Here is a 27,168-nt window from a genome sequence, read left to right as displayed (position 1 = left end):
TCCAACCTTTCGAACAAATTAATCTTTTTGCTTCCTTTTCCGCCGCAGCTGAGCCCCGCGCATGCGCGCCGCGGGGGAGGCACGCAGGGAAAGGCGTCGGTCGGCCCCCCGCTCGGCGGTGAGTCCCGGTGGGCGTGGCGAGCGCCGGCACTTCGGGGAGAGTGTCGGTTGGCCGGCGACCGGGTGGGTGGGTTGGCGGTCGCAGCCGGGGCGGCGGCTGAAGGAGACTCGAGGACGGGGACCTGCGCCTGGCACTGCCGCCCCTCCCCGCTCCATGCGCAAGATGCTGCTGGCCGCGCTCTCCCGGGTGCTGCAGGGTCCGGCCGCCACCGCCGCTGCTGGGAGGACGGTGAGTGCGGCCGTTACCTGCCCGGCCGGGACCAACGGCCCCAACGGGCGCGGCGGGGCCGCACGGGCCTGCCGCGCGTCTCTCTGCGTGGGGGAGGGGGGGTAGGGGTGGGGGGGCGCCTTAGGGGGGCCGCTCGTCAGGCGCGTGGGCTGGCGCGGGCCCTGCCGGGGCGTGGCGTGGGCGCGGAGGCGTCCTCTGGAAACGGCCCGGGGGTAACGGCTGGCGGTGCGTGTGCCCCCCGCGCCGCTGAAGCAGCGGGCAGGGCTGATGCTGCTGCCCCACGCGTGAGACCTTCGCCCGCGAGGCCACTTTTGGTGCACGACGTTGCAGTCGGGGGCAGACGCGCCGGCGGCAGCCCCCGCGCTGTCACGGGAGGGCCGAGCGTTCCTTCCGGCTGCGGCACGGGCGGTTGCGGCTGCCCGGCCCGGAGAGCCGCCGTCGGTTCTGTGCCAGTCAACTCTTGGCCCTGTTTGTTTTTAGTACGTGTCAAATATTGTGATTCACTTCTGAAACCCTTTTCTGGGCCCCTTGCTTTCATTTTTTATTGTTTATATATATTTTGACTGTCAGCACAGGTCAGATGCTAAACGGGGTAAACATACTCTTCTCGTTCCATTCTAAATTCAGCCATCTGACCTTTTTTGAGCTGCTTCACCTTTCTTTGCCCAAACAGCAGTCCCTTTTCATCTCTTCCTGGTTTTTCTTTCAAATGTTGTTATTTTTCTGGCATTCATGTTTCATTTGTTGTGTTTATCTCTTTTGCGTGAAAAACTTTCAAAACCTACTTTAACCTCTTCGTTCTCCTTATTCCCTTATAATGTCTGTGGCCATGAGGAAAAATTAACCCTGCTGAAAAAAATCGTTGGCAAGATCAAGTCAGCGTTAAAGGGTACTTCTTGGTAATTGGAAGTCAGCTGCCTTTTTGCCATTGAGAGCAAATCTGTTGCTGTACCTCTATTCTGAAGTAGCTCACTTACCTAAGCATTCGCTTCTTGCGGAAAAAGCAGGTGGGTGACTGGATTCGTGAGAATGACACGAGACAGCACATTTACCAAAAGATCTTCCTATATGTTTTGGGACTGTATATCTAAAAGTATTTTCTAATTTAGAAGTGAAATTTCTATATTGAAATTTTCAAATACGGGTGCCTAAAATTAGTCCCTTACTGCGAATACTTGGCCTGCTCCTGACATACTGCATTTACCTGGAATTCCAAACAAGATCTGGTTTGGATATCTTAATACAGGTTTTTGGATGCTAGTGATTACAAAATATGTAAATATTTGTCTTTAATTGTTCCTATGCATTTATAGTGAAGGTATAAATTACCAAATAAATAGAAGCAGTCTTAATCCGTAAAGGAGTATTTTATACCTACTTTATTACTTACTCGTATCTTTTTTCTTTTTTTTCTTTTTTTTTCCCCTTCCAAATGCTGCTAACCTAGGGAGCTGTTAGTGAGGTAAGGCCTGAATCAGTTTTGTCAAGGTTTGTTTTTGACATGTGTACTGGCCATGTATTAGAACTTTGCTTTTATGTCGTATTCAGGGCAGGGGGATTGGACCAGATGGCCTACAGAGGTCTGTTCCAGCCTCAGCCATTCTGTGATTCTGTGAATCCCAAAGTCTTGATTTACTTCCAGCTCTAGAAGTAAAATAGCTTTTATTCACCAATAATACTGATGCATTGCAGTAAACAGCGTAGAAACTTGGTTTAAATTAAAACTTCTAAATACTTAATCTCATAATGGGGCGGAGGGAGGGAGGGGATTGTGGTTGCTAAATCAAATATGCAACAGAGTAGGTAATGTATTGAGAAACTTCTGACTTTTTTCCAAGCTTTATGCCTATCAATAAGACCTTTTTTTGGAAACAGTGACCTGGGCGTTCTCAAAATTTTGAAATAATGAACCTTCAGCTAAATGTCTGTGAATTCCATGGTTGAATGAGCTACTGAAATTTTTGTGTAAATTAATCAGCAATACAATTTTGCCTCTAAGATCTAGTGCATTCCTTATGCTATGGCCACAGCACATGCATGGACAGATGACCATCCTATCTGATGCTGCAGTGAAACTTACTTAAGTTATCTAAAAATACTACATGTTCATTAGTCAATAGCTTCTGTTCATTCTTTAAGACAGAACAGTAATGTATTTTTAAACATCCTTCTTATTTCTTCCCTACCATGCCACCCTTTCTGTTGGTCTGTATTTCATGTATCCTCAGGTATGTCACCTTTTATGTTTCCATACCATTTTAAAGTAGTGGCTGTGCTGTTACCCACTGAAATGATACTCTCTCTTCTCATTGCTGTTGCCTTGCATCCCCCCAATTTCTCTTCCTACTGAAAAGAAAGAGAGTGTGAGTAGTTCATATTCCAGAAATCTGCTGGAGTTTTTTGGTTTGGTTTGTTTTTTGTTTTTTGTTTTTTTTTTTTCAAATATATATTTTTGGTCTATCAAGGCAAAATTCCAGTCAGTGCAGAGAGCCATCAAAATCTGAATGACTGTCTCTATTCATACAGGTAATCTGGCATGTGAAGGGAGAAATAATTATTTTTTGTGGCTTTGATGTTCTTCACAGTCATTTGAAACTTTATTTTAGATAATCAACAATATTACAAATTGAAAATTCCGTTCTCTTTTTCTAATCTTAATTTTAAATACTGGGTTTTAAAGGACTTAGAATCATAGAATCATAGAATTGTCTGGGTTGGAAAAGACCCTTGGGATCATCGAGTCCAGCCATCTAGCACATACATACAAAATGAAAGTTCTCTAGTATTCTAGGGATATAGAATCAAAGTCATAGAATAGTTTGCGTTGGAAGGGACCTTTAAAGGTCATTTAAGTCCAACCCCCCTGCAATGAGCAGGGACATCTTCGACTAGATCAGGCTGCTTAGAGCCCTGTCCAGCCTGACCTTGAATGTTTCCAGGGACGGGGCATCTACCACCTCTCCGGGCAACCTGTGCCAGTGTTTCACCACCCTCAGTGTAAAAAATGTCTTCCTTATATCTAGTCTAAGTCTTCCCTCTTTTAGTTTCAAACCGTTACCCCTTGTCCTGTTGCAACAGGCTAAAAGCCTGTCCCCATCTTTCTTACAAGCCTCCTTCAAGTACTGGAAGGCCACTGTACGGTCTCCCTGGAGCCTTCTCTTCTCCAGGCTGAACACCCCCAACTCTCTCAGCCTGTCCTTACAGGATAGGTGCTCCAGACCTCTGATCAATTTCATGGCCCTCCTCTGGACCCACTCCAACAAGTCCATGCCCTTCTTATATTGGGGGCTCCAGAGCTGTACTCCAGGTGGGTTTCATGAGAGTGGAGTAGAGGGGCAGAATCACCTCGCTGGACCTGCGGGCCATGCTTCTTTTGATGCAGCCCAGGATACAGTTGGCCTTCTGGGCTGCAATTGCGCATTGTTGGCTCATATCCAGCTTTTCATCCACCAGTACCCCCAAGTCCTTCTCAGCAGGGCTGCTCTCAATCCCTTCATCCCCCAGCCTGTATTGATACTGGGGGTTGCGCTGACCCAGGTGCAGGACCCCACACTTGGCCTTTTAGAACCTCATGAAGTTCCCATGGGTCCAATTCTCGAGCTTGTCCAGGTCCCTCTTGATGGCATCCCATTCCTCAGGCATGTCAGCCAGACCACTCAGCTTGGTGTCGCCCACAAACTTGCTGAGGGTGCACTCAATCCCATTGACTATGTCATTGATGAAGATATTAAACAGTACTGGTCAAAATACAGACCCCGGAGGGACACCACTTGTCACTGATCTCTATCTGGACATTTAGCCATTGACCACTACCCTCTGGATGCAACCATCCAATCAATTCCTCATCCACCCATCAAATCCGTACCTCTCTAAATTAGAGAGAAGGATGTTGTGGGGGACTGTGTCAAAGGCCATACAGAAGTGCAGATAGACAACATCCAAAGCTCTTCCCCTGTCCACTGATGTAGTCGCTCCATCATATAAGGCCACTAGGTTGGTCAGGCAGGGCTTGCCCTTGGTGAAGCTGTGCCACTGGTGAGTTTAATTCACAAATTATTTCAATTTGGGAGTACTGTTAGAAATTATTTGAGAATTCACCTACTTTTGCTTGATAATTATATTTAAATATTGCTCATCTTTTGTTTTTTTTCTTTTTTTTAAGGCATCCCGAGTGATGGTAGCATCACGTAACTATGCAGACTTTGCAAGTGAAGCTACTTTTGAAATTAAGGTAAAGAAGCCTAACACTTAATACCGGCATTCTGAGTAAGGCCTTGTTGTAGATTGTGACCTGATAGACTTGCTGCCTTATCTTTTCAATTATAAACATACTGTTTGAATTCCAGAACCAAACCCCTCCCTATCTGGCCTGATTTCTAAATGCAGCTGCAAGTACTGTCTTTGGCAGTATGTAGTAACGTTACTTGTTTCTTAAGAATGTGAAGTTGTAATTTTTTACAGCTGTGATACTGCAATGCGACTGTGAGAATGGAATCATAAAGGATCTAAAGAACTTTTTCTGTTCTGTGGGAAGAGTATTAATGTTGCCTTAATGTTTTTAGAACAAAATAGCTGGTGTTTGCTGCCTACCCTTCTTTCTGTCTCCTTTTTGTTTATGGAGTCATGGGTGCTGTATCCCAGATGTGCAGCTGACTGAGGTTCATATGGATTTTGGAGGGAAAAACATGGCATCCTTTTAATACTTGACTTGGTGCTGCTCGTAAAACATGTTACATTCTGTCAGCTTTTCACTGTCTTAGGAAAAAGATGCTTCCATTGACGGTAGCTTTTGTGCTGGCTTTTCATTCAGGAATTGATAAAAGAAAATCTGAAAGAAATTATTTGTTTTTCCTTCTACCCACTCCCTGTTTGTCCGTGCCGGTAAAGTATTAAAGTTGTTTCACAGGTGGAAGGAAGGGAAAATATGTTTATATGAAAAGTCATTTCTGAGTAGAGACCAGGTTTAATGTTTGGTCCTCTGTTGATTACAAGACTGCAAAGTTTCTATTGTTATGTGAACTACTCTGAAGCAGAACTGTCCTAAGACTAGTGTGCCCATGTGTTATATCCAATTCATCTAGGTGTCAGTGGATTTGCTCTGGAGAGATTTTTGCTTTAATATAAACTGTCTTTAACCTGTATAGCAGTATTTGGGCCATGTAATCTGCACTGACAGAGTAATTTGTTTGGTCTGTTCCACTGAACTTGAATTATTTTAATTTTTTTTTAATTATTATTATTTTAATTTTTATTTTATTTCATTATTTTTTATGGGTGCCTAAAATCAGTCCTCCCTCAGTAGACCCCATGGTTTAGGGATGAAGTTGTACTGTACACAAGGTGATTTTACTGGCAGGGTGGCTGCTGCAGCAGTGGTTTATTGCTGCTTGTTAGAAGTGGAGGTAGGAGAGGTGAGGTCCAGTCTTAGCACCAGATCTTACAAACTGTTTCACAAAGGAAACTCTCCACCTTTCTTGTCTCTTCACTAGGCCTCTGTAGCTCCTACCAAGTATTTGGCCTGCAACAACCATGGAAATGTGCTTTTCCCATATTTTGTGAGGGCCGTAGTTCATCTACTGCTAGTAGGAACTACAGAGCTTCATTTAATGAGTGGAAATCTGTTGTTATTAAAAGTAAAGCTTTTATTTCCCTGAATTTTGAAATAGTGCACAAACTTTACAGTTATTTTGACCTACAAATTTAGGTTTGGGGTTTGCTGGCTCTCTTTTTTTAAAGGATATTAAAATCTGAATTTGAAAATGGCACATCATAAAAGAGAATTGAGATATTCATAAATAGGATGAATTACTTTCAAGAAATGACTACTTGTTCAACTTCGCAGAAATGTGACCTCCATCGCCTGGAAGAAGGCCCTAGTACCACAGCAGTGATGACTCGAGAAGAGGGGCTCCATTACTACAAGACAATGCAGACCATACGACGCATGGAGCTGAAGTCTGACCAGCTGTACAAGCAGAAGATTATCCGTGGCTTCTGCCACTTATATGATGGTCAGGTGAGAACTTTTTTTCCAAGAGGTTTTATATTGTCTTACCTTATTTAATGTAGGGATTTGAATAGAGTGGAGAGTAAATCTAGAACTGAGTATTTATGTACAGTGTATGAAGTTGTAGCTGGGTCCATGATTTAGTTCATTATTTCTTTAAAAACAATGTCTTGGCACACAACGGTATCCCTGAGATCTTGGGACAGCGATAGGAAGAGAGAGAAGACAAGGTGCAGCTGAAGATCAGCTGAATGTGAGGAGTGAGCAACTGCAGCATATTAAATTCAACACACTAGGAGGCCCACATCCTCCTCCTCAAGCTTCATTGATGGCTTTTATTCCAGTGTCTCATAGATCATGTGCCAACTAAAAAGCAACAGCCAGGATAATGAACTTTGTGAAACTTAGTGAAACTTTGCTGTCTGTCTATTCCCCTCTGCCGTTTTTGAATTGCAGTTGTTTAGATGCTTCATTTGGGAGATGCGTGTAGCAAAAGTCTGCAGAACTCTCTGCAGCCTCTGGTTCCCCTCCTATCTGCTTTTGTTAGTCACAGTCAGGTTGGAATTTAGAGCCCCAGGCTGTTGTAGCTCCAGGTCAGCCACCTCTTGCGATTTGAGGCAGTCTCCTGTACCTGTGCTCCTCCTGTTTTCTGCTGCTATTTGATGCGTGGACAATCATAGGTAGCCCTTGCCACACCGCTGACTGTAGAAGTTGTGTGCTTTTCTTCATTGCTAAGCTTACTTTTCCTTTGTAACAGGAGGCTTGCTGTGTAGGGCTTGAAGCTGCCATAAAACCTACAGACCATGTGATAACAGCTTACAGAGCTCATGGCTTTACCTACGCACGAGGAGTGCCTGTTCGAGAAATTCTCGCTGAACTTACAGGTTTGTGCTAAGTAAAATAAGGATTTGCATGCTGCTGTACTTGCATCAGAATTTTTTATTCAAATTCGAAGTAATGTGGATGCACAAAGCATACTGGGGCTTCAGAAGCAGTTTAGTGACAGCAGAATAAATCAATTTTGTGATGCAACCACTTTTTACTACAAAACATAAGTCATAAGGAATATTTAAGTGCTGGTACTTCTAAAGCACAAATACTTGATACCATGTGCTGTATTTGTTGTGTTGCAGCAGCTCGTTTAAATGGAACTTGCTGGTGGTGGGCATTTGTTCTCAATAGGACAGAGCATTAAACTCCCTAGGAGGCAGCCGTGGATTTTCAGAATTACACTGCCAACATCTTAGGCAGACTGATAAACACTGCGTGTAATGGTAAACTGAATGTTTTGGGAAAATTTGACTGTAACAAGAATATTAAGTGGTCATCTAGACAGATCTAAGATTTTGCAGGAAGAAGAGATGGTTATTCACAATATAGGGTCTAAGAAAAGAAGAAAGTATGGCAAAATGTGACATTGGTCAGTCAGGAGTTTGTAGCTAAAATACAAGAAAGGATTGTACAAAAAGTGGAGGGAGATTACTGAAGTTTAGTTATTAAGAAAAATAGTTTTCTGATTAAAATTAGACAATCTTTTTTTTTTTTTTTTTTTTTTTGCTTTGGCCCTAGCTGGCAGAATCCAGAAAAGCTCACACGAAACCAATTGATAAGCATATGAAAGGTACAAGAAAGACCAATAATAAAAATGATCCACCAATAAGTAAGAAAGAGAAGTACAAATTCCAGAAAGAGACCCAGCATTCAACTTCTAAAATAAACACCATGGCTAAGGCGAAAAACCCAACCAAGCAAGCTGTGCTTATTAGAAATAAAATAGAGGCCTCTGTGGCTCCTAACAAGACAGGTTAGAATAAGAAACGGAGTGGGCTGATGAGCAGTTCTGTATTCGTAGATCAGTTCATTTAAATAGGGTTTGTTGTAATGCTTCACGAACCACCAGTTATCTTCAAACTGCAGCTTGAATAATGCTGGGCTAGGTGACTTTTTGATGTTTATCTTGGGGCAGGGTGGGGAGTTGTTGGTTGGGCTGGGGTTTGGTATTTTTGATGTCCTATCTGTAATTTTTACTTCTGGTTATTGTCACAGGGAAGACAAGTGTAGATTATTGTAACTATTGTGGAAGAGTTTTCATATCTTTCTTGCAGAAGCCAAAAGTAATAAAGATTGTATATACTTCTTACAGATTACATATATGACAAATACAGATCATGTTGGCTATTAAGACAAAAAATCCAACCCATACTTATCAGAAAGTGCTTTTGTATAGTAGGACACTGAAACTTCTTGATTGGTTTTAAAATTTCTTCTTAATCTCATCTGCATTTCCTGAATTATGTTTTCATTATCATTCTCTTTTTCTTCCCCTTCTCTTATGTGTTTTGTGATATATTTAACTGTAAACTCTTTGGGGAGAGGCCATTACGTCTTAACTGCATATAGATCTAATGACAACAACATGGTCTTAGTGTTACTACCTTTAGGAATTGAACTAGGTGTTCCCATTCATATAGTATTTTTCCTCAAAAAAACCAAATTGCTTGTTATTCATGTTTCAGGTCGAAAAGGAGGATGTGTGAAGGGAAAAGGAGGATCAATGCATATGTATACCAAAAACTTCTATGGTGGCAATGGTATTGTTGGTGCTCAGGTATGTACATGACTTCTACTTTAAAGCACAAGTTGAATTTGGCTCATGTCCTGTGTTAGTATTTCCTCACAGTTTTTGTGGTGTGAGCTTATATGCAGATACCATTGCTCTGCGGCTATTAAATCTATTATGTCTTTATTCTGGTTTGCTCACAGTTTTGTGAACTGTAGCAAAAATGAATCTAATTGAGAATATGTTTTATATTTTGGCTGTAATACAGATTGCAGCGAATGGAAGTAACAACTTGTTTGTTGAGCAGATCTCTAACAGTGTAAATGTCTCTTTACTGTTCACAAGCTGCCTGTCTCCAGCTCCTCTAAATGTTGTTCTAAAATTTTGGTTTGTCCTGTACTCTGTGATAGGTTCCTCTTGGAGCTGGGATTGCGCTGGCCTGTAAATACTTTGGTAAAAATGAAGTCTGTCTGACATTATATGGAGATGGTGCAGCCAATCAGGTAAATGAGCTTTGTCTGATGTGGCTCTGTGGCTGTGGGTAAATTTCCCTTCTGTGAAGTGTGAGCTCTGCCTTTCCACAGAGTGGTGGGAGACCACCTTTCACCCTGTCGGTGTAGTACCTGCGACCCAGGCAATGTCTGACTTGGAGCTTACACTCAGATTGTTGTCTTGGGCTTTCTGCTGCAAGGATGCTTTAGGAAAGGAGTCCGCTGATAGTGAAAAAGCAATCCTGGAGAGAGAAGGCAGTGTACACCCTCTGTCCTACAGCCCACTGCAGGTTTATTTGGGCTTTTGTTGTGAAGTGCTGTTTACTGAGATCAACTTCACATGGGTGGCTGGGCATCTTGCAAATTTTGGACACTGGCACATCTTATTTGTGTTGTCCTAGGCATTTGAGTAGGGGTATGTTTCAGATACCATATAGTCTTCAGAGGGGTGGTTCAGATAAACAGTTAAGAAGTTAATTGCTAGATGCTTTTTATATATCAGGAATGTAGCATGTGCTTGGTTTTTTTTTTGTCGTGTTTTGGATCTATCATCTCTGTCCTTCCCCACCTGCATTTAAAACTCTGCCCTTGTTGCTGGAGTGGAGGGAAAGCTGCTCAGCTCCTTCCCTCCTGGAGCGCTCTAGATGCTAAGGGAGTGAGTGGGCCTAATGGTTAATTATTTGAACACTGCACAAGTCATGGGAGGAGGGGTTTCCAGTTACTCTTGTTACCCTCTTTCCAGTTGCACATGGCTCACCTAAGTGTGACACCCTGAAGTGTCTGTGCTGTAAGGAGAGCTCTGAACAATAGCAGTGAAGATGACAATGCTGCTGAATAGGGAGAAACACGTAACTTAGATTTCTGAAGGCAGAGGAGAGGACAGAGCATCTTGCAGAGCCACTTACTATTGACATTCTTCTGGCCGGTCTCTTCATGTTATCAGCAGAGACATTAAGCCAGATAAGAAAATGGTGGTTTAGAGTGTACTGCTGATATAATCTACCACTTTCAAAACACAGGTGGAGATCTCGGTTCTTGGTTTTCCCTGTCTTTGACTTAGAGTAGCAAGGGTGATGCAGTCACCGTGGTTGAACTCTTCTTTGACTTAGCTATAGCAGCATCCTGCCAGATGCATCAACTGTGAAGTTTTTTATGACTGTAGCTGAAATACTTCAACTGAAGTTGAAGGTTTTGTGCTACCCTACCACAGATACTGAAATTAGTTTAAAAATTAAGTTCTGTAGACTACTAGTTGAGATGAAACCTTATATAGCATACCTTCTCTAATTCCAGCTGAGCTGCAGCAAGTTGCTGTTTTCAGATAATTTTCAGTATTAAAATTTCTCTGAGCAAGACCTCTGCAATGGAATGATTTTCGGTAGGGCCTAATGCTTGAAGGCCGAGCTCCCCTTCTAGATGTAAATTGCTTTTTTTCTTTCAGGGCCAGATATTTGAAACATACAATATGGCTGCCTTATGGAAGCTGCCTTGTATTTTTATCTGTGAGAACAATCGGTATGGAATGGGAACTTCGGTTGAGAGGGCTGCAGCCAGTACTGACTACTACAAAAGAGGAGACTTCATTCCAGGGCTCAGGGTGAGGACAAACCCACCCCCGCCATCCTCAAAAAAAATCTGGAAGTAGGGGGGATGTGCATCCATGCACCTGCACAATACATACATATGTATGTATTTCTTTTATTTACAAATATATTTACAAATATTTTCTTAAACATAGGAAAATTTGAAACTGAATTCCTATTGCATTTGTGGAAGTACTGAAATTGGAAGTTTGGGGTTTGGCATTTTTTTGCCTCAACTTAAGAGTTTCTGTTTTATCAGGTGGATGGCATGGATGTTCTCTGTGTTCGAGAAGCAGCAAAGTTTGCAACCGAGTACTGTAGAGCTGGAAAAGTAAGTCTGTAATCGTCATTCCTTTTCCATAGGTGAAATTCTTAGCCAGATTATTGCTGCATAAAAAGTTCTTCACGTAGCCCATTTTCTCCAGTCACTGTGGAGACTTTATTTGACCTTTATTTCCTTTTTTCTCCACAGTATTGAACCTGTAACTAATTGAGTGGTTCTTTAATTCTGTCAGAATTTATTAACATGCAATTGCTATTAACCAATCATTTTTTAAAAAAATATGTATGTCCTGATACTCTGTCATCCTTTTTCCCATTTCTACCCCAGTTAAATTCTGTTGTGAAAGGTGTTCTGAGTACCAGGCATTTGTGTCCTCTGGCAAGAGACTAATTAGGGGAAACATCAAATAAAGTGGTAATAATTTACAACAAATGCACAGTGAAGTAAAAGTTTTGAGTCACCATTAGTGTCTGTAACCCAAGAATGATAGACTCCTGAAGATTTTTAACACTTGGTGAAATAATGTTTGCCCTGGGAACATAAAACAGAAAAAGAAGGAAGTGCATACAGAAGAATAAGATTCTGTGAGTTACAGTCTTCCAGTGAAACAACAGGCAATTTGAAACAGTCTGAGTAATGGTGGAATGACATTGGAAGGGAATAAATTGTTTAATGCTGCTCAATAAGAACATGAGAATAAATGTTGACAATATCAACATCGGCTTTCATTTGAAAAGAGTTAAGTTTTATTTTACTAGTTGTGATAACGTTATGTAAATTAAACTGAGAAAAAAACATTGAATTAAAATCATTCATCACTGGTGCAATTCACCTATAGCAAATACTCACTGCTACAACAACAAATTGGTGACTCAAGGTGGTAACACGTTTTTTCTTTTTAAGGGTCCTATTCTGATGGAGTTACAGACATACCGGTATCACGGCCACAGTATGAGTGACCCTGGAATAAGGTACTGTGACACTCTTTCTTGGCATTCACTAAAACCAAATAAGTATTGATGGTCTTGGATTCAATGTTTAAATCCATTGTGCAGTGCATATAAAGGTTATGATGAAATTGCTATGAGCAGTCTGATCACTCATCTCATTGCTCAATTGATAATCCGTGGCCATGTAGCATACTTGTTTTACTTGCAGTATCAAGAGATTTATTTTTAGAACAAGCACAGTCAGGGAAACTCCTGTACTTTCTGTTGATGAATTCTGCTTTCAGTGTGTCTGTATGATGTGTTCTAATTAAGTTTTGACTGAAAAGTAGCATGCTTTTCCAGGGTTTTTAGCGTATTTAAAAATCCTGTAAGCTAAAATGACTGGACAGTCCAAATCATTCCCATCAAGTGGAGCACATCTTAAAAATACAAATATACAGTTGCCAATAAGACTCAGGCATTGCACCAGCTGACAAATCATAGAATCATAGAATGGTTTAGGTTGCAAAGGACCTTGAAGATCATCGAGTTCCAACACCTGTGCCATAGACAGGGACACCTCTCACTACACCAGGTTGCCCAAGGCCACATCCAGCCTGGACACCTCCAGGGATGGGGCCTCAACAACCTCTCTGGGCAACCTGTTCCAGTGCCTTACCACCCTCAAAGTGAAAAACTTCTTCCTAATGTTCAATCTGAACCTGCCCTCTTCCTGTTTAAAGCCATTCCCCCTTGTCCTATCACTACATGCCCTAGTAAAAAGTCCTTCCCCAGCTCTCCTGTAGGCACTCTTTAGGTACTGGAAGGCCACAATAAGATCTCCCCGGAGCCTTCTCTTCTCCAGGCTGAACACCCTCAACTCTTTCAGCCTCTCCTCATAGGAGAGGCACTCCAGCCCTCGGATCATCCTCATGGCCCTCCTCTGGACACGCTCCAGCAGGTCCATGTCCTTCTTATGTTGGGGATTCCAGAGCTGGATGCATTACTCCAGGTGGGGTCTCACGAGAGTGGAGTAGAGGCAGAATCTCCTCCTTTGACCTGCTGGCCACACTTCTTTTGATGCAGCCCAGGATACGGTTGGCCTTCTGGGCTGCAATTGCACACTGCTACTTCTGGGCTGCACTCGCACACCTCATATGAAATAGAGGTGTGGGAACTTGTAGTGAAGTCATTTAGCCCCACCTTAGGGGAGATGGGAAGGAGGAAATACGGCCCCTTGCAGTAACTGTCTCAGGCTGGGATTGCTCCCCTTTCCCTGCCTCCATTATACTCGATTCTGGAGCTATTTCAGCTCTGTGGCTGCTTACGGATCTAAGAAGTGTTCTAGATGTAGCTGTGCCACCCTTTGCATGATAAATGCTGCTGTATTGTCACTGCATTCCTGACAATTCTTGGGTCACACCTTTTTCTAAAAGAAGTGAGCTGTGTCTGGAACCTCACCTCTGTTCAAGGATTCCACTTAAGAAGTTCATGTCTTTGCTTGTCTTGCTCCTAGCTACCGTACTAGAGAAGAAATTCAAGAAGTGAGAAGCAAAAGTGATCCCATAACTTTGCTGAAGGACAGAATGGTCAACACAAACCTTGCTAGCATTGAAGAATTAAAGGTATGGCTTTTAGTTGCTATTTAAGCAAGCTTTTGAGCATTCACACACTAATGGTCTCTGAAAAGCACATCATAGGGCATTGCTTTTCTTTGAAGTTCTTTAAAGTTTGTTTTAACATCGCTTTTATTGGTGAATTTTTGATGCAGACCAATTAATGAAGTTGGACTTTGCTGGAAAGCCGTTTTGCTTTTGGGCACTGAGTATAACTCAGCAGTGCAAAGCTGGGTGGGGGGTGTTAGTGTTTCAAATACAGCTCTTGTCATATAATACCAATATAGAAATCAAAATTACCCTGGCTTTCTTGACTACCTAGGAAGGGGGTAAGTCTCTCAAAGGGAAATCATTGCTAGTGAAAAATCCTAGTGTAGGAGCCAGGAACCCTCTAAGCAAATGTTGTAAATACTTTCATCAACTCTGTTTTAAAAAAAATTGACACTGGCATTCTCAGAGGTTTGCAGAATCAGAACTGAAAATATAAAGGTCATGTTCCTCTGGCAGTAATTTACCTGTACTACCCAAAAGGGACTATGCTGCAGTTCAGTAGGAAGGAATTTTTCACAGGTTTTTTATCATAGAATTGTCTAGGTTGGAAGAGACCTTGAAGATCATCAAGTCCAACCATCAACCTAACACTGCCAAAACCACCACTAAACCGTGTCCCTCAGCACCACGTCTACCTGTCTTTTAAATACCTCCAGGGATGGTGACACCACCACTTCCTTGGGCAGCCTGTTCTAGTGCTTAACAACCCTTTCTATGAAGAAATTTTTCCTGATATCCAATATAAACCTCCCCTGGCATAACTTGAGGTCATTTCTTCTCCCAAGTAACAAGCAATAAGACAAGAAGAGGTCGACCCCCCGCCTCTCTACAGTCTCCTTTCAGGTAGTTGTAGAGAGCGATAAGGTCTCCCCTCAGCCTTCTCTTCTTCAGGCTAAACAACCCCAGTTCCCTCAGTTGCTTCTCATAAGACTTGTTCTTCAGACCCCTCACCAGCTCTGGACATGCTCCAGCACCTCAATGTCTTTCTTGTAGTGAGAGGCCCAAAACTGAACACAGTATTTGAGGTGCGGCCTTACCAGTGCTGAATACAGGGGGACGATTACTTCTCTGGTCCTGCTGGCCACACTATTCCTGACACAGGCCAGGATGCTGTTGGCCTTCTTGGCCACCTGGGCACACCACTGGCTCATATTCAGCCGGCTGTCAACCGATAATCCCAGGTCCTTTTCCACTGGGCAGCTTTCCAGCCACTCTTCCCTGATCCTGTAGCGCTGCATGGGGTTGTTGTGACCCAAGTGCAGGACCCGGTACTGGGCCATGCTGAACCTCATACTTTTGGCCTCGGCTCATTGATCCAGCCTGTCCACATCCCTCTGTAGAGCCACCCTCAAGCACATCAACACGCCTACCTAAGTTAGTGTTGTCTGTGAACTTACTGAGGTGCACTCAATCCCCTCGTCCAGGTCATTGTTAAAAATATTAAAGAGACCTGGTCCCAGTACTGAGCCCTGGGGAACACCACTTGTGACTGGACACCAATTGGATTTAACTCCATTCGCCACCACTCTTTGGGCCCAGCCATCCAGCCAGCTTTTCACCCAGTGGAGTACACCCATCCAAGCCATGAGTGGCCAGTTTCTCCTGGAGAATGCTGTGGGAAACAGTATCAAATGTATGTTTATGGACAGTGTCAACACTAATTCTGACCAATACTTTATCATTGTGTTTGAATTCAAAATTATGTTGCTTTTTCTGAGCTCTCTTATAATAAGCATCTGTTTTTGGTTTAGGAAATTGATGTGGCAGTAAGGAAGGAGATCGAGGAAGCGGCTCAGTTTGCTACCACTGACCCAGAGCCACCATTGGAAGAACTAGGTAATCACATCTACTTCAATGAGCCACCCTTTGAAGTGCGTGGCCCAAACCAGTGGATAAAGTACAAGTCTATCAGCTAAAGGCCTTTTTTTGTTGGTATGACTTATTCATAAGAATAAGTGAATGCATTTACAGGAACTATAATGACTCAGAAACAAACCTTAAGCTTATTTAAAAGCTCTTTCAAAAGAGGAAGTGTGTACGGAAATCTCTCTCAGTATGGGTTTTCCTAAACACACTGAACGTTGTTTCAGAAGGAGCTAAATTAAGAGAAAGCAGTGGTTTATTTAAATTGCTATATATTTGCTTTACTGAATTTTCTTCAGATTGCTGTATGTGTTATGTACAGTGTAAAAAAAATAAAAATTAAACTTTAACAACATTTATCTGGTGGTCTGTTTGCTGTATTTCTTGATGAACCACTTCCCCCCCCCCCCCCCCCAAAAAAAAATCAAAAAAGCCATTTATGTGCTACTATTTTTGCTGCAGAAAAGTTACTAAATGAAAACCACACCAGGCTTTTCTTAGTAGTTCAGTGAGAGTAGCTTTAATACAAAAAGCTATATACAGTCACCTATGACGGGGTGACATATGCTCTAGCATGTGCCCTCCCTGCTCAAACCGTCAGCCAGCAGAACTGTAACACATTTTAAGTTCACAGTTGTCACAATGCTAAAGCCAATTCAGGTGTGTGCTACCTGTTTTGCAGAAAAGATTTGTTTTCTCAGCTGATGCTTCACATTACAGTGATGACAGGCGTTTGACTTCTTCATTACTCTTTCATAAATAATTTTAGTGCATTGATACCGACTTAAAAGCTGTTACTATTCACTGTGTATTACACTGATGGTCAAACAAGCTATGTAATTGTGCAAAACCTGCAAAGCCGCTATACATACATCTGTACAGCTAATAATTTAAGTGTTAGGAATGTATCGTTCATTTGTTTATTACCATTACACATTCTCCATCCGAAGCATTAATCTTCTGCACTGAGGTCTTACCAGATGTTTGTCGGTGGTTTAAGACTGCATTCCAAATTCTGCAGAGAAGACCACCCCTGTATGAAGAATAATGGAGTACAGTTAGGGAAAACTCTCACATCTCCATTACTTGAAAATGAGCAAGAAGGAAAATCTAGAAATCCCAAGGATATACCAGTTACAACAGTACCTAGAAAAGACTACACTTCTTTAAGGTTATGGCTAAAACAACTTCTCCCAGGTCAGCCAGGGGTTAACAGAATGGTGATGAAAGGACTTGAATCAATGGGTAGGAAGACTAAGTTCTTTATACCTATTTTCCATATGATTATGTCATCCTGAGTGGTGCAGAAATAGCTCCCAACCTTGATAAATACCAGAACTTACATGGCTTGAAGCACCCTAGGGTGTGGTTGTTACGCTGCATCAGTTAAGACATGAAAAACTTTAACGGAAAATCAGAGATGAAATTCACAGCAGTTGCTATTGAACTATCACTGACCTATGTGAATAACCTAACTTCTAAAAAAGGTTGTGTTTTTTTTTTAACAAACTACTTTAATTAAGCACTTAACAATGAACTAAGAAGTACTTTCTCACCGCAGTTGAAGATACCGCAAATCATCTTTGGTGATATCATTAAGGACAGCACTTAGTGTATAGTCTTCTTCAGCAAACTAAAAGGCAAATTTATTCCTAAATTAATATTCCTTCTTTGAAACCAAAGTGCAAATTATGATGACAATGATCTTTTTTTAAAAGGTGATTTTTTTTTGTTTTAATTTCCTTTTTTTTTTTTACCCTCTTAATGGCATCCGAGTCTGCTCCTTGTTGTTTCAGCCAGTTCATGAGCTCGGGGTCTGCATTCTCTCTAAAAGTTGCTGCAGACCATTGGGAGTCTAACAGAAAACAAAAGTAAAGGTTAGTACACCTCAAAACTAGGACAAAAGTGGTAGTTTTCAGACTACTGCAGCTTAAAGCAGACTGTCTTTTAGCCTTTAAGCAAGCACACGATCTAATGTATCTGTGTGCAACTGTCAAAGCATGCAGTATCTCCTCATACCTCTGGGTTTAAGTTTTAATTGAAGCAAGCGCAATTCCTGGGTTTTTTGCTCCAAAGATTGTCGTAAGAGGGTCTGATACTCTTTCTCCTTCTGCACGAGGTTTTCCAAAAGCCTGTCAGCATATGAGAGGTCAAACACAACCATACTGAGAATAAGTCTAGCTGAAGAAAATACCATTTTTAACAACTGCCAAAGGACAGTGACACTTGACAGATACTGTCTTAATCAACATATTTATGGCTTAGAGATTTCATTCTGGTTGGCTGAGACACAGCTTAGTGGTGGCATTTTAAGGCTTTCATCTTTGCAGAATTTAGTAAATAGCTCATAAATTGTGTTGCTATTGTTTTGCAGCCTCAGTAGGCAGAGTTGCTGCCTTTATACTGTCTTTTGCTGAACAGTGTAACACTGATGTTTTATCAGGGACTTTCTGATCACAGTTTTATATCACATCCATAAAGAAGAATGAGACCTTCAGGTGTTAACACATGAGAAATAGGACAGGGGCTCTGCTGAGCTCTGCTTGTGCTAATTAGTGGGCAGCCTGTCCAGTGGGCCAGGACAGCTGCTCTGGCCTTTCCTTGCAGGAACAGCTTGGAGGTCACTGCCGCTGGGTCAGGTGGCATCCAAGGAGCCAAGGAAGTAGAAAGGAAACCGGCACAGTTGCACAAGCCTAATTACGTAACAGTAGAAATCCAACATGACATTCTGCAATTGAAAAAATAATTACACACAAACAGAAGTTGTACTGAAGGCTGTTGAATTGTCATACCGGTGCCACCAGCGTATTCTGAATCCATTTGTGTTCCTGGAAGGTCTGCTTTATCACAAGGCAGTCACACCAGGTGAGCAGTATGTATGTTATGTATGTACATGTCACTGCAGAAAGCAACATCTGAGAGCTTTTCAAAGACTGCCTGAAAATAAATCCACAGTGGTCAGAGGAGGGTTACCTTAAGGTCTCTTGTTTAAGTCTGCCCAACTCCAGGCTAAGCTGCTGTTGAGCCTCATGTGACACCACAGAACTAAGGGTGCTGACTCCTGATGTGATGGCGGGATCCTCACCCCCGTTTTGTTCAGTGGGCTGGTAACTGTCCTCTGCTTCATCACCATCCTTGTCCCCACCTTCAGTTTCTGATGCTGGCTCAAAGTGAGCTCGAAGCTCTGGTAAAATGAAACAGTGCAAGAACAAGAATGTTTTTGGACAAGTCTGTCTTCAGAGGTACTACAGTTCATTCTTTATTCCTGCAGGTGGGGGAGTGTCAGCTGAGGAAGGGGCCTGTTTGCACGATGTGCTGTTGTACAATACTGAGCAGGGGAGCAGCAAAGCCTTCTGTGAGCTGGGACACGTTCTCTGGCATCAGTTCTGAAATGAGTGGCACTCTAATAGCTTAGCAGTAGATTACAGCTGTAGAGATGACAAATACATTTGTGATTAAACAAATTATAAGATAGTTAATAAAATTTATTAATGAGAAAACCCTGAGAGCTTGGTGTTTTTAAAAAAAAAAAAAAAGTTGTTTTTCCCTAATGCCCTGGTCCAAAGAGTTTACAGAGCCTTCCTCTTTTCCAGGTAGCTTTTTTAACCTTGGTTCTCTCAGAACTTGCTACAGGTGGCCACTCTTCCCATCAAAGAATAGCTGGCATTCTTCTACAAATGAAATTTGGCTGATTTGGCTTGAAAGACATAGCAACTTTGGACTGAAAGGGCTCACCAGCACTAAGTGTGCTCAGAACATTCTCATACTGGAAGGTGTGCTCAGCACTTCAAAGAGTTACAAAACTACTTGCAAATCTCCAACTTAGTCTTATTCCTAGACAACTTTTAGTAATTTGTCCTCCTTAGAGGTGGTAATTTTTCCTACTATCCATCTGTAGACCAAAATCATACTACTCATATTAATGCACTCCCTTCTCTGCATCTGTTCCACAGCTTAGTCATCATTTTTCAGAACACGTAAGCAAACCCATGCGGCGTTACCCACCTTGGTTGTCATTAAAATGTCACACAGAATCATTTTCTTTCTTATTAGAAAAGCTCCAGCTCAAACTGAATTTAATTTGCCCTTTTTTTTCCATGGTTGGACCACACTGGTGGCACAGAACCGCTGGTTATCTCCTCATTATGTGCTTTTGTACTGCAAGTACAGCATTAATCCTCCAGATCAACACTTCTTTCAGTACAACATTCTGACCCTGTGCCTTTGATGTAGTGGCACATGGGATGCAGTTAATGGCATGCTGACAGATTAAACATCTAAACTGTTCCATTTGCTATAACTCTTTGATATGCGAACAGTCTTTTTTTGTTGCTGTTTAAAAGATTATTTTCAGCTGCTTTGATTTACCTGGAATAAGGATAGTAACTGCTGCTTGGACTGCACGGCGAATTATGTTATCCATTGCAAACATCCAGTGGGGCCTTATTAAATGATTTCTTAATACTTTGTTCACCTATAAAAAAAATAAGCAAGTTAGAGTAGAAGCAAAAAACATTTGCTTACACCTTAAGAAAGAGAACCTTGTTTTTCAATAGTCAGATGAAGTTTTATAAAGTAACAACTGCGTGAGTCACTAAAACCCTCCCACCTTTGAAAGTCTAAGCAACAGATTTGACAGTTTCAGGGTAGAGCTTTCAAATCATACTCAGACTGTGACATTCAAGCCCCTCTACAGTATGAGGAGGAAGAGGAGTGAGGAAGAGTGGGGAAGCTGCAAACCCCTGGGGTGAGGTCTGTCCTGGAAGAATTCCTCCCCCACTGCACTAGGCGAGGAACTCACTGCATCCTGAAATCCAAACAGCACCAGATGAATCTGATTGATGGAAGTGCTGTCAAAGTCCAAATCCATTTTCAACTTGGATATGGTAGAAGCCATCACTCTCTGCTCAGGAGAGCGTATGAAGTCCCTTAAAATCCCAATAATTTGCTTGATGTGGGCCACTGAAAGTTGCAGTTCTTCAGAGCTCTGGAGAAAAGATAATGAACGTATATCAAGTAAATCCCAGAGTCATTAAACATCTAATTAGTAGCATTAGTATTTTTAGGGTTACAATTTATAGCCTTACCCATGTATATTTCACACTGATGCACAGAAATCACAGAACGTGTGTTTCTGCGAAGCCTTTATTTTCTACCTGTTTCTAACTAGAATTTGTTTAATAGTAATTGCTATTTTGTGAAAAATAAATCAAGTCTGCTGCCACTGTAGCTGTCACAAAGGGAAGAGGTTCCAGATAATATCTACACATTTCTGCAATGTACTGCAGAGGGCAGCTCTCCTCTGTAAAAAGAACAGAGTGAGTCAGTAAGAGACCCAAATTTTTTAGCTGCTATCCTTTCAATAAACTGAATCTGGACTTATAACTAATTATGCTGACATTTGATTTCCTTAGGAAAAAAAATATGTTCATATACACATTCACCATAAGTCAGAAAAAGGTCTAAGGATACACAGTGATAGGACTGAAGTGCTCATTCTATGATTTGCAGTCCATAACCCCTACAGTTAAAGCCATCCAAGTGCCTGTAAGAACAACAAGCTGTATAATTAAAAGGTAAAGGGAGAAATATTACAGAAATTATGGAATAAAAGATGATTACAGCAATGCTGCAAAACAGCTGGAGACTAAGGTAGGACTTGCTGTTACTAAATAATCCTTCCTTATCCTGGAAAATATTTACAGCCTTGGTTATTTCTGACCAAGGTCTCACATACGAATTTTAGTCCTCCGTAAGGCTATAAGCTATTTTACAGTTTAAGCTCAGAGCGGAAATTTACTCCAATTGCTTCCACAGCCTGAGTTTATGGGTCTTTCTCTTGGGCCTGTAAAGGTCCCAGGAGCTTTACAGGAGCCCCCAGGGTCTGGGGCGAGCCGATCTACACCACGAGGCAGTTTGCAGGACAAGTGAGCCATGGGGGAGCAGCAAACCCCTGCATGGCGTGGAGCCGGGCTCGGCGGGGGCTGCCCCAGGAGCAGGAGAGCCCCCACCAGCCGTGCTGTGTCTGCACCAAGACCAACGGTTGGCCAGGGACACCACAAGAGTCAGCAGGCTCCCCTTTATGTAAACACAGTCCAGGTGAAAAACCATAGCTTTGATAAGAACAGATAATGTCAGTGGCATATTAGAAGCAGACATTAAGTACAGAAAGCTAAGCAATCAACTGTTACTGGTACATGGCATCGTTTGGCTACGTTAACTGAACACCTGACTTTTCTTGCTCCTCTTTATAGTCACTAAACCTTCCCACTCAGCCAATCCCTCCACAGAAATCTACTTTAGATTTTTTTATCATTCACATACTGTGTTCTTGGCACCTAGTTTACAAATGCTTGGAGTTTTAAAATTGTTAATCAGTTCTCTATCCTTAAATCAATTCATACCTATTACTACTTGGTGTTCCATTTCCATGTCCTTAAGCCAAAACAAAACACAACACCAAAACCACCCAACCCACCAACTTCAGCTCCTCAACCCCACATCAAATGCCTCAAACCTCCTCCTCAGAAAAAAACAAGAGCCTAGCAGCAGGCAAAAGGTGGTGTTTGCTATCCATTCAGACAACAGCAAACAGCTCACACAGCTACAGGTCTCAGACATTAAAGATATTCAGAAGGAACAGTCCTAGCACCTTCGTTTATTAGGTTTCAGAAAAGGAATAATACTACCTGGCTTGTCATTTTCCTTTTGACATGAGAAAAGGAGAGCTGAAGTGAAATTACCTGTGCAATACAGTCCTGCAAATTGGAAGCAACTTCATTCTGTTCTTCCTTAAGGATTTTATATAGGATCGCTCGGCGTTCACTGTCCTTCCGCAGCAGAAACAGACCAGAATCTTTATCCTCAATAGAAGGAGAGGCACTCCTGTCCTCCGAGGCCGAGCCCTCATCAGGCACACTGCGTCAGAAAGTGGGCCACACGCACAAGAGAGACCCCAGCATTAGCAACACAGCAGTACTGGCAGAAGCAAGTAGAGATACTTTAGAGGTTAAAAAGTGAGTTAAACTACAGCAGCAGATTGATCAGACTGTTAAACACCCATTCTGAGAGCTGAAAAACCTGAACTGAGACGACTATTAGGATTTTTTCTGGCTCCATCCTGTAACATACTCATTTGAAAGTATGGCTTTGTGCTCTCTGAGCAGGAGAACTGTTTTTCTGCTGTCCCTTTCCCACATTTTTTCATGAGTACATGGAAGGGTCAATTCTTCTGCTAATTCCTGAGTCCATATCCACTCAGTCAATAAGACGCTGACATTTATTCACTGAGGGGGGGAAATATATAAATATGTGGAAACCTTAGGAAAAAGAATCATTGTTCATTAATTAAATATAGACAATATTTAAATTAACTGGTAACTTGCCTACGCAACTTGCTCACTTTTTAACACAGCTGCTTATATAGTCTTTATGTGAAAAAATTGCCCTCAGATAAAATATAATATGAATTAAATCCACATAATTTCTCACGGGTGTCAAGCAACAAGCAAATGCTTTACCTTAGTAAATGGGAAATGGGATGCTTTGTCTGAATCTCTGAAATGGATCTCTTTGGCCTTTCAAAAAACATGTCATGCTGTACGTCAGAATCTGGTGAAACAGAGCCATGCTCACTGCTGCTACTGCCAGCCTGTTCTCCATGGATTGGCAGTGGGAAGGATGTATTACGATTGTAATCTAGGAACAGACATTGTAAAACATGTAACAGAACTAGGCAGGAAAGGGCAATGTGCTTAAAACAGCCGTGATCATCTTCAGTGATACCAAGACCTCATTTTGCAAAATGACTGAGGGAAACGTAACCTTGTTGATAGAAAGCAGCAATACAACTCAAAATCATTGTATGCATAAGCCATAAAAGGTATGAACAAGCTAACTGCTGAACCCAAAGACAGCAAAGCAGATTGATATTAATGTAAAAGGCCATTGTTACCCTCTCTTGCATACATACATAGACACATACACGCACTCCCTCCCTTGGTGCTGGTCTCACAAAGTGGTATAACTGGATATACAGATTTTTAAAGAGCCTGAATCAAACCAACAGGTTACCATCAGCTATTCCACCAGCCATATCTCTAAGCAGAGAGCACTCTGCTACCTGCCCTCCTCACCTCTGCGTGACTGGGTTAATGGACATATATTTGCTCCCTCTCTGACACCCCAGGCATTTGCCTCGCTTGCATGTCCCCTTGCCCTCAGTAAGGGCTCTTGCCCTTAGTACTAGCCTGAAGAAACCCTCTTCTCCCTTTCCAATTCATCTTGAAAGTAAGAAGAAATAAAAAAAAAAAAAATCAGACATCGAAAGCTTGCTACAATTCTGACTGCCAGTTTGCAGCTGTGTGATAGGAAACGTAAGGAAGCAGTTCTGTCAACTCACGTGCATCCATGGAGCTAAAATATCAGAAAAGTTTTTGATGCTTGTCACTACAAATTACGTGGAGGTGGGGGAGGAAAAGAGCTAGAAGTTAAAAGCTGTTCAGAAAGCTCTGACATACCCCATGGTACATAACTGATGCTCAAATGGCTGAGGTTAAACAGTCAAAGAAATGAAACAATATATGTCGCCTTGTGACAACTGGTTCAAGGCGTCTCAGCAGTACAGAAAAATTGAAAGTTGCTGTCCCAAGAGCAAGGGCTGAGATTTGCTCTGGGCTGCCTTTATTATTGGAAAGAAAAAAAAAGGGATAGAGACGGGATGGAAAGATGGAGGCAAAGCTGAGGAAATTGGCAGTGAGGGAAATGGTAGAGGGACAACCAGAGTGAACTGCTGCAGATGAGATTGTGGCAACTGCTGGGCCATGACCTGCCTTACATCCCCAAACTCCCCTTGGAGACATCTGCGACAGCCAGCACAGCTTTCCCCAGCTCTGGCACAGCAAAGCACACACTCGGCTGCAGCCATGTTGCCTTTTCCTCCCCTCACCCAATAACACCATTTTCATAGCATTTGCCCACTCTGCTCATGTCCATGGCATCACTGAGCTTGCTTCTTGCTGCAGCCCAATGCTTAACCCTGCAGCACCAGATCCTCAGGCCACCTGAAGGAGCTACATAACCTCATCAATGAGTGGGAGAAGAGAAGGAAGGAGGAAGGCAGGAGGAGGCAGGGGGTGCAGAAGACAGCTACTCTTCCCCTGGTATTTGACAAAAAGCCTGTTGCTCCCAGGGCAGCTAACAAGACAAGCTCCACCCCTTCTAATGCCATGCAATTTTCCCAGGAAAATGTCCTTAGGCAAGGGCTGAAAAGGCCCCAGGAGAGCATTGTTGCAGCGGAGCAGAAGGCTACAGTCTGCCGATGGCTCCTGACTGCCAGCGCCCCGGCTGAGCAGTGTGAGCTGCCCTGTTATCCCAGTGTAACTGCAGGGATTGCAGTTCTCAGTGCCCCTCAGATCAAGAGATGATGCCCATTTCCTTGCTGAAACCAATTCGGCTAGATGTTCTTCGCTAGTTTTTCCCTTTAGAGTTCTGTTCTTTCAAATGTTCCCCGATGAGGGGGGAAAAGTTCAAAAAGGGAAGCAATTCAATTTGCATTGGCAGTGTATGCAGACAGAGGAAAGAAGCAGCAAGACCAATGGCTTTGCCTGTATTTAAACTGACAGTTCCTTGAAACACTAATTATTTATTTGGCAGGTCTATATTAAGATTTGTTATCTTATCACAGAGAAACTGGCTGATATATTGAGGGGGGAAGAACATGCTAGGCAGATAAAACAAAACAACCCGCTAAAACAGCTACTTCAGCATTCATATACCAAATTTCCAAGTTATGTAGCAAGTGTGAAAATGCTGATCCTTGTAGACCCAAACACCTAACAGACCCACATTTTCAGGTGCCAAGCACCTACTCTATAAAACTCAGATCTCTGAAGTGTATATAGTTGTGAATCTAAAATGCAGAATTGCTTTGGAAAGTCTTCACCGAATGTCATTTTTCTAATTTCAATTTACCATAAACTAGGCACATATTTTGGGGAAGACGAAAAACAGTGTTGGGAGGTTTCAGCAAACAAAACACAAAATAAGCAAGTCACCATATTTTGTGGGAATTGTTAAATTTAAATATGTCTAATTACAAATCACAGGCACTTTCAACAGTTGAGCTCCTGCTGCTTTCCTGGCACATGGAATGTCCTTAGTAAAAGACAGTGCTTAATAATTCCAATTTTTTATGTAACACTTAATGATGATGTTGACTTGGATTTGGCTGATAATTCCTTACCTGAAGGCTTGAATGCAATTCTGCTTTTCTTGCCCTTGTTTACTTGTTTCAGGAAGGAATCTCTGAGCAAATCAGATGCTGTAACACGTTTACTAGGATCAGGTTCAAAACAGAGCAAAATAAAGGCCCTTGTTTCAGCGGACAGTGATTCTGGAATTTCAGGATGAATTTTAAACATCCCAACCTGCAAGTAAAACCCAGATACAAATCATTTTTACTAAATAAACTAATTTTACTAAACAACTGCAAGGAGACCACGGGCCAAAACTTTCTTAGTATGATCTCTCACACTCTCACTGACTCTTGTGGAAAAGGAGCAATCCAGGTACCCACACAGAGCAGTGAAGTGACAAGGCTCTGATCCTGTTTTACTTCATTGTAAACATGGCGTGAACATCGATGCGGTACTACACAATGTCAAGTTATGGATGTATCCAACCATCTACCTTCAAGAAATCTGGGATCTGGACATTATCCCCACCAAGCGCTTCAAATGCTGCTTTCTTCTACCAGCATTGAGAATTGCAGTTCCTCCAGCTATTGCATATGCTTCCCATCATCCCTGCCCAGTACCGTGTTTCTCCGTTGCTGACTCCTCCAGCACATTCGTGTCCAGGAACAGGAATAACTTCCTTCTCTACCACCGACTGCCTGGGGCCTGCACCTGTTCTGCTCCTGCTGCTGCCAAATTTCCTTGTACAAATGCTCACAGTGACCTTGCCAGACCTTGTCACCACCCCCAGCAGCACTCAGGCCAGATGTCTTCCCTAGCCTTTCAGTGTTATTTAACTGAAAATCACATAATCTCCAAAGGTTTAACAAGACCCCTCACTCTTTCTTTAAGTAATGAAAAACGCGCTTCTGCAGGTTGCTCCCTAGTGATTTTTCCAGCTCCTTCACTGTCTTCTTATTCTCTAATGCCAATCTTGCTTTGAAATGAGAGTTGTGTAACACGTGCACTGTATGGCATGTATCTGGCAAGATTATGGCTTGTAGTCTCAGCATGGTTACATAAAACAGGCTCTGGAGAACAAGCAGAAAGACAGCGGCCACAAGGGAAATAGTAGCCCAGCAGTTAAACAAGTGCCAGCTGCTTGCTAAAATGAAGAGTTGTTTAAATAATCTCATTATACAGCTGCATTAACACACTGTGGCACCATTAGGCACTCACAATAGTGGTTCAGCTTCAATGC

General features: G+C 42.3%; 2 protein-coding genes across 5 annotated transcripts in view; one reads left to right on the top strand and one right to left on the bottom strand.

The window, feature by feature from the left end:
* The first annotated feature begins 181 nt into the window (after window positions 1–181).
* On the top strand, window positions 182–16,087 carry PDHA1 (pyruvate dehydrogenase E1 subunit alpha 1). Of its 4 annotated transcripts, none has more exons than XM_082485682.1 (12): window positions 182–349; window positions 1,797–1,811; window positions 4,512–4,580; window positions 6,192–6,365; window positions 7,114–7,240; window positions 8,873–8,964; window positions 9,327–9,419; window positions 10,849–11,004; window positions 11,250–11,321; window positions 12,177–12,244; window positions 13,719–13,827; window positions 15,621–16,087. In XM_082485682.1, the coding sequence occupies exons 1-12, from the start codon at window positions 275–277 to the stop codon at window positions 15,783–15,785; spliced, it is 1,215 nt and encodes a 404-aa protein (XP_082341808.1). In that variant the 5' UTR covers window positions 182–274; the 3' UTR covers window positions 15,786–16,087. The 4 variants fall into 4 exon arrangements, with proteins under 4 accessions (XP_082341808.1, XP_082341809.1, XP_082341810.1 ...); XM_082485684.1 differs by lacking the exon at window positions 182–349 and adding an exon at window positions 535–1,356; XM_082485683.1 differs by lacking the exon at window positions 1,797–1,811.
* Window positions 16,088–16,170: 83 nt separating this feature from the next.
* MAP3K15 (mitogen-activated protein kinase kinase kinase 15) overlaps window positions 16,171–27,168 on the bottom strand; it is a gene marked incomplete at its 5' end in the record, with an annotated part of 95,071 nt that continues 84,073 nt past the window's right edge. The window contains 10 exons of the mRNA XM_082495511.1: window positions 16,171–16,765; window positions 17,289–17,365; window positions 17,490–17,587; window positions 17,752–17,864; window positions 18,706–18,916; window positions 20,101–20,206; window positions 20,534–20,719; window positions 22,476–22,650; window positions 23,253–23,430; window positions 25,976–26,159. Coding sequence (XP_082351637.1) covers window positions 16,645–16,765; window positions 17,289–17,365; window positions 17,490–17,587; window positions 17,752–17,864; window positions 18,706–18,916; window positions 20,101–20,206; window positions 20,534–20,719; window positions 22,476–22,650; window positions 23,253–23,430; window positions 25,976–26,159 — 1,449 coding nt within the window. The 3' untranslated portion in view covers window positions 16,171–16,644. The remainder of the gene's footprint in view (window positions 16,766–17,288; window positions 17,366–17,489; window positions 17,588–17,751; window positions 17,865–18,705; window positions 18,917–20,100; window positions 20,207–20,533; window positions 20,720–22,475; window positions 22,651–23,252; window positions 23,431–25,975; window positions 26,160–27,168) is intronic.

This window comes from Vanellus vanellus (genome assembly GCF_965231255.1).
Source record: "Vanellus vanellus genome assembly, chromosome: 1".
Taxonomy (NCBI): domain Eukaryota; kingdom Metazoa; phylum Chordata; class Aves; order Charadriiformes; family Charadriidae; genus Vanellus; species Vanellus vanellus.
This window is presented reverse-complemented; position numbering and strand designations above follow the sequence as displayed.